The 11,261-nt window shown below is 40.4% G+C and overlaps 1 protein-coding gene across 1 annotated transcript; it reads right to left on the bottom strand.

Moving 5' to 3' along the window:
- Nucleotides 1–2,008: 2,008 nt before the first annotated feature.
- On the bottom strand, nucleotides 2,009–7,319 carry LOC116361873 (sialoadhesin-like). Its single transcript, XM_031816184.1, has 8 exons — nucleotides 7,247–7,319; nucleotides 6,806–7,150; nucleotides 6,429–6,641; nucleotides 5,236–5,562; nucleotides 3,897–4,115; nucleotides 3,395–3,754; nucleotides 2,820–3,071; nucleotides 2,009–2,594 (listed from the first exon to the last, which is right to left on the bottom strand). Exons 1-8 carry the CDS (start codon nucleotides 7,299–7,301, stop codon nucleotides 2,551–2,553), a joined length of 1,815 nt encoding a protein of 604 aa, XP_031672044.1. The 5' UTR covers nucleotides 7,302–7,319; the 3' UTR covers nucleotides 2,009–2,550.
- Nucleotides 7,320–11,261: the final 3,942 nt, after the last annotated feature.

Below are 11,261 nucleotides of genomic sequence, written 5' to 3'. Positions count from 1 at the left end.
TCAGGAACAACTCCAGAGATACTAATATTTAAAAGAGCGTATCAATATTATTCATTTTTGTGTCACTAAGACAAGACTTTATATGTTCTAAAAAATCTGGAATTGGCAAAATCCCATAAAAAAGATAAGCAATACAATCTATAGATAGAAAACAGATTAATTGACATACTGAGCCAGTAATGAAACCCACAAATGCTGATGCTCCAGATACTCAACTCATCTAAAGAAGGCCAGTTTCATTGCTTCTTTAATCAGACAACAGTTTTCAGCTGTACTAACATAATTGCAGTATGGTTTTCTAATGATTAATTTGCCTTGTAAAATGATAAGCTTGGATTAGCTAACACAACGTGCCATTGGAACACAGGAGTGATGGTTGCTGATAATTGGCCTCTGTACGCCTTTGTAGATATTCCATTAAAAAACAGCCATTTCCATCTAGAATAGTCATTTACAACATTAACCATGTCTACACTGCATTTCTGATCAATTTGATGCTATTTTAAGACAATATTTTTTGCTTTTCTTTCAAAAACAAGGCCATTTTAAGTGACCCCAAACTTTTGAACGATAGTGCACATACTGTATTTATCATTAGGAGAACCATCTAAATTCATTTACTCAGAAGTTAAAACTCATTGTCTCAAACCTTCTATATAAGAAAGCATAATGATAGTAAGAGAATAGCATTGTGAGGTCTAGCTTTGGTTTGATGCTGTTGCTCTTCAGTCCAGGTTCTGTGGTGGGTCTCTTCAGTCCAGGTTCTGTGGTGGGTCTCTTCAGTCCAGGTTCTGTGGTGGGTCTCTTCAGTCCAGGTTCTGTGGTGGGTCTCTTCAGTCCAGGTTCTGTGGTGGGTCTCTTCAGTCCAGGTTCTGTGGTGGGTCTCTTCAGTCCAGGTTCTGTGGTGGGTCTCTTCAGTCCAGGTTCTGTGGTGGATCTCTTCAGTCCAGGTTCTGTGGTGGGTCTCTTCATTTCTCATAATCGGAGAGCTCAGTATCTGAGGGGCTGTGTCACTGCGAAGGTCACTGCGAAGTCCCTCACATTCTGATAGAAGACACATTGAATGAACACTTTACAAACCACTCCCTCTAACACTTGTATGTACACGGACACACAAACTGCATTATAAGAGACTTACTGCCAGGGTGTCATACTCTGGTGACCTGGTCTTCATGTTCAGAGCTGTGTACGTCTTACTGTTAGGATTAGGATGGACACTCTGTGGAGAGAGACACAGAAACACAAATACGCAATACTGCATAAAACACAAATACATTAATTAATTTCGCTTCCTGTCTTTCTGCTGTATTGGTATTGAAATAACTTTGGTTGTTGACATTATTACCTGTGTGTCTGATGTGGCATCACTTCCTCCTGTTGATCTCCTGTAATGAGGGACGGAGTGAGTTCTGCTCTCTACTGACCTTAGTGTAAGATAAGTACATGTAAATGTCAGACTCACCTCTTCAGAGTGCAGTAGATGTTGACTAGAAGAGCTCCAGCAGTCAGGACAGCCCCCACCCCCACCACAGGAAACCAGGGAAACGCTGCTGCAGTATCATGAGGTTATAAATGCATGGTGGAGACATGACATAGAGGAAACCAGGGAAACGCTGCTGTAGTATCATGAGATTCTAAATGCATGGTGGAGATATGACATAGAGGAAACCAGGGAAACACTGCTGTAGTATCATGAGATTCTAAATGCATGGTGGAGATATGACATAGAGGAAACCAGGGAAACACTGCTGTAGTATCATGAGATTCTAAATGCATGGTGGAGATATGACATAGAGGAAACCAGGGAAACGCTGCTGTAGTATCATGAGATTCTAAATGCATGGTGGAGATATGACATAGATGAAACCAGGGAAACACTGCTGTAGTATCATGAGATTCTAAATGCATGGTGGAGATATGACATAGAGGAAACCAGGGAAACGCTGCTGTAGTATCATGAGATTCTAAATGCATGGTGGAGATATGACAGAGGAAACCAGGAAAGAAGAAAATGAAACAATATTTATTTAATTATATATCATATAGGATGATAAGTGTGTAACATTACTAATTATATATCATATAGGATGATAAGTGTGTAATATTACTAATTATATATCATATAGGATGATAAGTGTGTAACATTACTAATTATATATCATATAGGATGATAAGTGTGTAATATTACTAATTATATATCATATAGGATGATAAGTGTGTAACATTAATAATTCTATAACATATGGTATGATAAGGGTGTAACATTACTAATGATTCTTTATTGTTGTTGACCTGTGTGATTGTCAATGAATAGATGAAGATTAGGTGAACTAACACTGAACGTCCACAAACACAGGGGAAGAGTTGAGACGTCCATATTTAGTATCAGCCTCACAGTAATTTCTCTTCTGTCCTCAGAGCTGATCTTGGTGATGGTGTAACTCTGTCCTGATGATTTTGGTGAGGTTACGTTCTTCTTGTACCAGGTGTATTTGTCCACAGGTGGGTTGGCATCACTGCTGCAGGTCAGAGTCACTGAACTGCCCTCCACTATTTCACCAGAGGGTTTGACACTGAGGTGGTCTTTGGGCCATCTAGTAAAGAGGATGACAGAAAAGGTAAGAGTACACATAGTATAATGCAACAATGTGTACTCTTACCTTGCTTGCGAGGGGGGGGCAAATAAAACCACCCGCAAGCCAAATTCGGCCTGTGGACCACCAGTTGTGTAAATCTGGTCTATGTCATGGAAAAAGCAGGTGTTCTAAATGTTTTGTATACTCAGTGTGTAGTTCTAGAATTATATCCCACATACTCACATCTGACAGTGAGAGTCTTTTCAGCAGAGGCGAGATCCTCCTGGCCGTTTACAGCACAGGAGTATCTGCCTGCATCCTCACTGCGGACTGGGTCTAAGATCAGGTACTTGGTCTCGTGACTGAACAGACGTTGTCCGTTCTTGTACCAGATGTAAGAGTGGTTGTCCTGCAGAAAGCATATGGACTCACAGAACAGACGAAGACACATTCCCTCTATGATGTTGGTTGGATCCTTAAACAGCACCTGAAGACCTGGAGTAAAAAACATCATTAAAACCCTGAATCACCTGATCTATTACAATAAACAAAGACTTTCCTACACAGAAGGTTCCTATTGTATCAATGTAAAAAAAGAAAGACATCAACACCCACAGCTGCATTGTCACTGTGGCAGGAACAGGGTTCAACAATTCTGGTAACTCTCCCAAAATCCCCATGTTTTCAAGAATATTCCCAGAATCAGAACGAATTAATCCTCCAAATAGGATTTCTGGGGAAAGTGGGGAAATTTGGGGAAAGTGTTGAATCACCAGGCAGGAGTCACATTCACCTGAAGGTTGTGAGTGCAGTGTTACCTGTGACAGTCAGAGTTGTTCCATGGAAGCTGTACCCCCATCCTGAGGTTTGTGTGTTGAATATGAACTTGTACTCAGCAGAGTCCTCCTCTCTCAGATCTGTGATTCTCAGGATGGAGTGACCTCTCTCCTTCTCTCCTGCATACTCCACACGACCTGCATACCCTGGGTCTGTGGTTAGGTCCTCAGGGACCAACTCATCCTTCCAGCTGGAACTCTGTTTAGAACTAAACCAGAGTGTTGATGTGATTGTATCATAACCACTGTCATACATGGAGGATATATCCACTGTTGACCCCTTCAAGGCACAGACTCCCTGATGGGGGTAAGTCACACTCCAACAGTTCTGACCACGGACACCTTAAACAATAACATGACAATATAAGGTTTTCTGTATTCTTTTCAGATCTTTCTGTGTGATGAGTGTTTCAGATGTGTAATTCACCAACATGAATGAATATAGTCTAATGAGGAGGAATACTGTAGTGGAATCTGCACTCACACACTGCAGGAGAGTGGAGATTCTCATGGCCTTTTACAGCACAGGAGTAACTGTCTGTGTCTCTAAAGTAGTCTGAGTACTGGCTGGAAGTGTCCTCCTTTACTTTGTGTCCATTCCTATACCAGATGTAGGTGGGGTTGTCAGTCAGAGTACAGGTGGTGCTACAGGTCAGAGTCACCCAGCTTGAAAACAGTGAAGTTTTCATCTTTACCTGTAGATCTGGAGAGAAATACAACATGTGAAAATACTGTATGAATTTACTGAGTTCTCTTCTGAAGAAATGATGCAAGCCAGTCCTATTACAGTCTGTACAGACTATCATCCTGACCCTCAAACTGAATAAACACAAATCAAGATGTGTTGAACGAACCTACAATAACTAGACTATTCATTTTGTTTGAATTCAAATTACGTTAGTCTGTAGATTGATAATGCACATTTGTATTGAATCTTGGTCTAGTATTTAACACAGTATCTATTACCTGTGACAGACAGAGTAACTCCGTGTCATACTGCTTTCCTAAATCTGAATAAACTATTTTAGAGACAATAATGAGAGTCATTCTCTCTCTCGGGTCTCTGTTTCAACTACACTGAACAAAAATATAAACACAACATGTAAAGTGTTGGTTTCATGTTTCATGAGCTGCAATAATAAATCCCAGAAATGTTCCATATGAACAAAAAGCGTATTTGTCTCATGCAGCGTGACACATCTCCTACACAGAGAGTTGATCAGGCTGTTGATTGTTGCCATACAAGTGGTCTGTGGTTGTGAGGCCAGTTGGACACACTGTCAAATTCTCTAAAATGACATTGGAGGCAGATAAATGAACATACATTAAATTATCTGGTAACAGCTCTGGTTGACATTACTGAAGTCAGCATGCCAATTGCACACTCCCTCAAAACTTGAGACATCTGTGGCACTGTCTTGTGTGACAAAACTGCACAATTTATAGTGGCCTTTTATTGTCCCCAGCACAAGGTGCACCTGTGTAATAATAATGCTGTTTAATCAGCTTCATAAAATGCCACATCTGTCAAGTGGATGGGTTATCTTGGCAAAGGAGAAATTCTCACAAACAGGGATGTAAACAAATTTGTGAGATGTACATTTTTCTGGGATATTTTACTTCAACTCATGAAACAAACACATTACATGTTGCATTTATATTTTTGTTCATTGTTCAGTAGGTCCTCTTATGTGAAATACTACATTTGGTATCACATACAGTGGTATGTATCACATACAGTGGTATGCAACATGTAATGTGTCTGTATGAATGCATTTAATAAGGTCATTACAGTAATAGATGTGAGATGTGAGACAGATTACCTGTGACAGTCAGGGAGACAGGTGAGCAAGCAAACTTGTCTCCGGATGTTATGAATCTAAAACGGTACCCAGCAGAGTCATTCAATCTCAGGTCTGTGATTCTCAGGGTACAGTCACTCTCCTTATCCCCAAGGTACTCTATATGACCCTCATACCCTGGCACTGAGCTCAGATCTTCAGCATCCTTATCAGACCATTTAGTAAACCAGAAAGCTTTTTTGATTTCATGATTACTGGGATATGTGTAAGAGCAGGATATGTCCACTGTTGACCCCTTCAAGGCACAGATCTTCTGATGGGTGTAAGTCACACTCCAACACTTTTGACCTGAAAGACAAGACAATAGAACACCTTAATATTACCTATACACTTACGCTGTTATGTTCACCTGCAAGAAAAGTCACTCAAACAGAAGGGGGAAATACCAAAGAGTCACAAAAAAATACCAAAATAAGACCGGTTTCTAGGAGAGGTTGTGAAAGACACTCATGTCCATTGAAAGTTGACTAGCATCAACAACTGGAACCAGAGACACGAGCACCCACAATATTTGCCCGATAAGAAAAAAGTAAAAACCTACACCAAACGTGAAGACAGGAAACAAACCAAAAAGTGGAGAAAAACAAAAGCAGGGAAGGTAAAGACTTGTTTTTCCAGAAATCAGTCAATCAAGTAAAGGTGTTGACTCTCCACATTTCTTAAACTTCATCATTTAAATATCACCTGGGCCAACACAGGTGAAATACCTTCCCACTAACCTGGTGGACAAGCGAGCACATGTGTAACACATACTGACTAACGAGGTGATCCCATCTCAAAAGAATAAACTAAAAGAAGTCAACACTGTTGATTAGGTAGGAAAACTAGTTTTCACCAGTTAAAATCATATGCTGTGAAAGTAACAAGGATGTGACTAGTCCCTCAGCTTTGTAGTTTTTTTCAATTTTTTTCATTTTTAAAAAAGTAGTGCAATGGTGTACAAGTGCAAAAACATAATGAAAGGTATCTGGTAGAAGTATATTCATCCATTGACTGCGTTTTCATGAATGTGATTATATATCTTGAAGCCCATTCAACACTGTGTGGCAAAGCATACGGAGCTAAAGCAGAAGTGGACGTCACATTCACAGAAAATTAAATAATGATCGTCTGACAACCTGAAACAAATGTTGTATGTAAAAGTCCACACTTACACACAGCAGAAGAGCGGAGATCCTCATGGCCTTTTACAGCACAGGAGTAGCTGTCTACATCACTAAAGGAGTCTGGGTACGAGCTAGAAGTGTCCTCCTTTACTTTGTGTCCGTTCTTGTACCAGATGTAGGTGGGGTTGTCAGTCAGAGTACAGGTGGTGCTACAGGTCAGTGTATTATACCAAAATCCAACAGTCAACTTCACCTGAAGACCTGGAGAAAAAAAACAATATCACTGTAAATCCCTTTATCACTGACGTGTCACTCTAATACAAAGATGGAAGAAATCCTATGTTATACAGATATAAATACAAACCAAGACAATTTCCCAATCTCAATGGAAATCAACAGTTTAACTATATTGAATGTAACCGTACCTGTGACAGACAGAGTGACTCCAGGTTCGCCAGTATATCTCCATTTCCCAGTCTGATCTGTAAATCTGAACTTGTACGTAGCTGAGTCACTCTCTCTCAGGTCTGTGATTGTCAGGGTGTGACCATTCTCTCTATCCTTACTGTACATCACACGACCTTTGTAGTCTGGGTCATCACTCAGACTTACAGGACCCTCAGCATTATACTTGGTAAACCAGAAGGTTGTTGTGACTGTATAACCACTGGGATATGTGTAAGAGCTGGACAGATCCACTGTTGACTCCTTGAAGGTACAGATACTCTGAGTGGTGTAACTCACACTCCAGTCATCCTGACCCAGTACCACTGAAACACAACGGTATCAGAATTAAGCCAAGGCCAATTGGCTCACACTGATGCCTGTAGATTGACAAACATGTCAAGTTATGAATTAGACCATACCTGTCACAGACCAGAGAAAGACCACCAACACTCTTCCTGCTGTTCTCAAGGCCATTGTTGCATCTCCCTCCCTGCAGTCTTAGAAACATAAACAACAACTCACTCTATAGCTGGTGAATAACTCCACCTGATACATTGAAGTAGAAACTGTAAATGGGGTCCAGGGCCTCATTACTGAAAATGAACCAGGCTCATATTGTGTTGTGTTGTATTGTGCTTTATGGTTGTCTATGTGAATACTGTCTGTCTGTAAGTCTATTCCATTATGTATGTAATGTGTGTGACGTTTTGCATGTCTGTCTACATCTGTCTATTTAAGATGATATGTATGACGCAAAAATAATTTGCTCAAGAATTCAATAAAGTCATGATCATCATCATCATCATCATCAACAACAACAACAACCACATATGGAACAGATCTGTAGTACTGTAAACACACATTTCTACATTGATTGTTCTGAAGCTGTTTTATTCTCAGAACCCCAAATTTAGGAGGATAAATGTTCAATCCTCTACGGTCCGTCAAGCTGTACAGCAGCATAAAGACTGACCACCAGGTTCAATGATAGCACCTATCCCCAAGCTGAGAGTCTAAACAGCAAGTGACTCACACACACACACACACACACACACACACTGCAGTGTTACAATACTTGTTTGCATGTCTTTTTTACCCTGGTTAATCATCTCATCCCTACGTAGATCAACACTCCTACACTGAGACACTTCATGAATACTGGCCCTGATGTAACAACCAAAACATAACAACGAGTAAAATGATACATTAACCTTCAAGTATTTGACTTATGACTAAAAACAAATAACCCAAAACTAATTTTCAATATATTGTCAAAAGTACTTACAGAGTGAAGTGAAGGGGTGAGGTCTTGTACAGTGAGTCAATTTACTGGTAGTGAGTGGTGTCGTGTCTTTGGCTATGCCGGATTAATTGCTAAGACATGCTATTCTATAAAATAATTTCTCTGTAATTAATATCACCTGATTGAGCTAATCAAATACATGTAATTAACTAGAGTCGGGCACCACAAAATAATATTTATAGAGCTGTTATCTTCCGAATAAACTCTTAAAGAACTAGTAATATTTTACATCCATAGCAGTCAACATTAATCTTCATCTTACTTCAGTCTCATCTGAAAGTTGTAAATTCTTGGTTATCTGCAAGAACCCTGGATAACAATTTGAATCGGCAATACAAAATTGGGTTTAATTATTTATTAAATACCTAACTAATCACACAGAATCACACATACACATACTTAAATCATAACTTGATTACAAATTGCCGTCATAAAGGAAACGTCCCTAGCGAGCGGAACAGATATGACAGCTTGTTACACAAAGGAAAAGGGGCTGGGTTGAGTGAAAGTGCGGAAGACAGGAACAAAGGCGAAGCTGTGCTATAAGAATGAATAAGAGTTCAAAGTTCATACCATTCGCAACCAAAGCTCATGCTGTTGTTGGCTTCATTCTGTAGTTTTATCTGAACCATTCTGACATGGGATCGTCATCCTCATATCCCCGGAACAAATAGTTATGTTGTCGTCAAGGGCTTATATAGGAAGGGAGAGGAAGGTGTGTTTGAAAAGTTTTATAGCCCTTGTCTCTTCACAGGGGAGGGCCACTGATTGAGCAGCCCTATCTTGTTAAAATCCAAATCTCACATTTTAGAAGCTAAAATCACATTTCATCCCATCACAGGTAATTTCATATTCAAACATTTAAATTGAACAACAATTCCATGTCAATCTAATAACTCTGATGTGTAGACTTTCCACTGTAGAGTTTGTCATCTTATCATTGATGAGAATGTCTCAGATGACAACCGAACTGACATCATATTCATTAAGTACCACTGCATATGTTCAATTGGTCGGATTACCAGAATATTGTTCATTTCCCCCCACATTCTGATGTTCCCAGAATCTCTATGTTAACCAAGTTTTTTTTAACGTAACCTCAATAGGTTAGAGAAGGGAAAGGGGGGGAGATATATTTATGACTGTCTTAAACCTATCCCCCAGGCCAATGTCATGACAGTCCCCCAATGTTGGATTCAATCTTACGATTAACCTGCATGTTGCAAACCAACATAAAAATGACCGTGGGTTGTCCTGGTTGTGGTCCATCGATGTGGTCCCCATCTGGTGATCGACCCGGGTAGGGTGTCTGCAAATGAAGAAGTCCGCTCCATGGCTGGACAGCAGATGTCCAGTTGATGATCGTTGTTGCAGTCCCCCCTCTGGTGTGGTCGACCCGGGTAGGGTGTCTGCAAATGAAGAAGTCCGCTCCATGGCTGGGCAGCGGATGTCCGGATTGGGTTCGCCGTTCCGGACCCGTCGTCTGGTCGTCCAGACTGGAAGATCTGGGCAGTAACTTAGGCAGATGTTAACAACGCACACACACTCATGAAATATATCATTGCATTTACTCCCAAATGAGCAGTGTTGTGGCACTAACTGATGGTTGTATGTGGAAGTTGTTTATGGCTCTATCACTTTCTATGTGCCGAAGAAAATGAAACAAAATTAATGAAAGCATAAACCAAACAAAATATAGTTATGCCTCCTTAATCATCTAATTGGACTGTATTCTATCTACGTCCATGGTCTTGGCAAAATGACCCTATCATGGCATTGTCTAATGTCATATCTAGGTCTTTCCTCATTTGCAGGGTGTTGCTTAGGGTACTATCCTAAGTTGATAAGTCTACAGCTGTGAGGCACAAGTTTTGGGCAGTCTACAGGGATGACCTATGGACTTCTGGGAAGAAAACTGGTGAGTGCTGTAGCTGTCGAGTTAAAGGCCTCAAAATAAATGTTCCACTTTACTAAGGCTGGTATTTTGCTTGTACCCTTAAGTGATCCTAGCATAAATCCTAATTAGATGTTCCGTTGTGCATGTGCGTTTATGCTTACACAAGCACACATGTCAAGGGAAGGAAATCAAGTATCCTGGCCGATAACAACTTGTTCAGAATGAGTCTGACGTAGTCAGGTAATTTAAGTCAATGCCTGAAGGTCAGTCAGAATTGGTGTCGAGGGAGTCTGTAGTGGTTTTACTACCAGTCACTGTCTTCCATTATTGTAGTGGCGGTAGGTATGAAGAAGTATACTTCATAGCTATGTTATCCACGGAGGAGCTAACCTCATGACGGAAGTACTCTAAGTATTAGACCAGTTGTATGTGGTGTGTATTGGAAATTTCCTGTATTTACCAAATCACCACACAAGTCAGAGTTATCATAAAGTCCATCTTTAATTATATGAGCTCCATCACAACCCTGTGACTCTCAGATCAACTCAGTGTCTATAAATGAATTCTCTGAGAGTCCTTACACATTGCAACTGAGAACCTTTATAGCAAAAACACACATAGCCAGACAGCATTGGCTATAAATTATCGTTCAGCTTTGTCTCCTAAACTATGTTCTTATCTCGCTCTTGGGACCACTCAGGACCATAAAACAAAACCTCACCAACAGGCATATATCAAATACACCCCTCCTGGACAAGATCACAGAGACACAGTGACTGGCACACAGACATTGTGGAGCCAAGAGATAATTGGTTCCCCCTCAATCATCCCTTCACATGGTTTAAAAGATATGTTTACATATGAAGACAAGCTTGACCTCTCCCCTCTCTGCGGCCCAAGTAACTATAACCCATGACAGAGAAAGGATAACTGCAAATGGCCACCACTATAGTACAACAAGATACATTCTACATGAGAAGTAACTCACAAGCATATAATGAAAATAAAACATTTTATCTATGTTACCCAACTATTCTGATTAATCCCCAACAGGTGTGATCATGGTTCATGTCTTCTAATAACTTTTCTCCTGAACGGAGGTTCAGCAAGGAGGTTCTATTTATTAGTGGCGTGTGAAGCCATTGGAAGAGTGCAATGGAGATTCCCTTCCCCGTGTTGCACTCTGAGTGACTCCTATGTTGCTGTTATCAAAAGCAATTTAACTTGTGAGGTT

The sequence above is a fragment of the Oncorhynchus kisutch genome, unplaced genomic scaffold (genome assembly GCF_002021735.2).
Source record: "Oncorhynchus kisutch isolate 150728-3 unplaced genomic scaffold, Okis_V2 scaffold758, whole genome shotgun sequence".
Lineage (NCBI taxonomy): Eukaryota > Metazoa > Chordata > Actinopteri > Salmoniformes > Salmonidae > Oncorhynchus > Oncorhynchus kisutch.
Note: the sequence above shows the minus strand (reverse complement) of the source record. Positions and strands in the feature narration are given on the sequence as shown.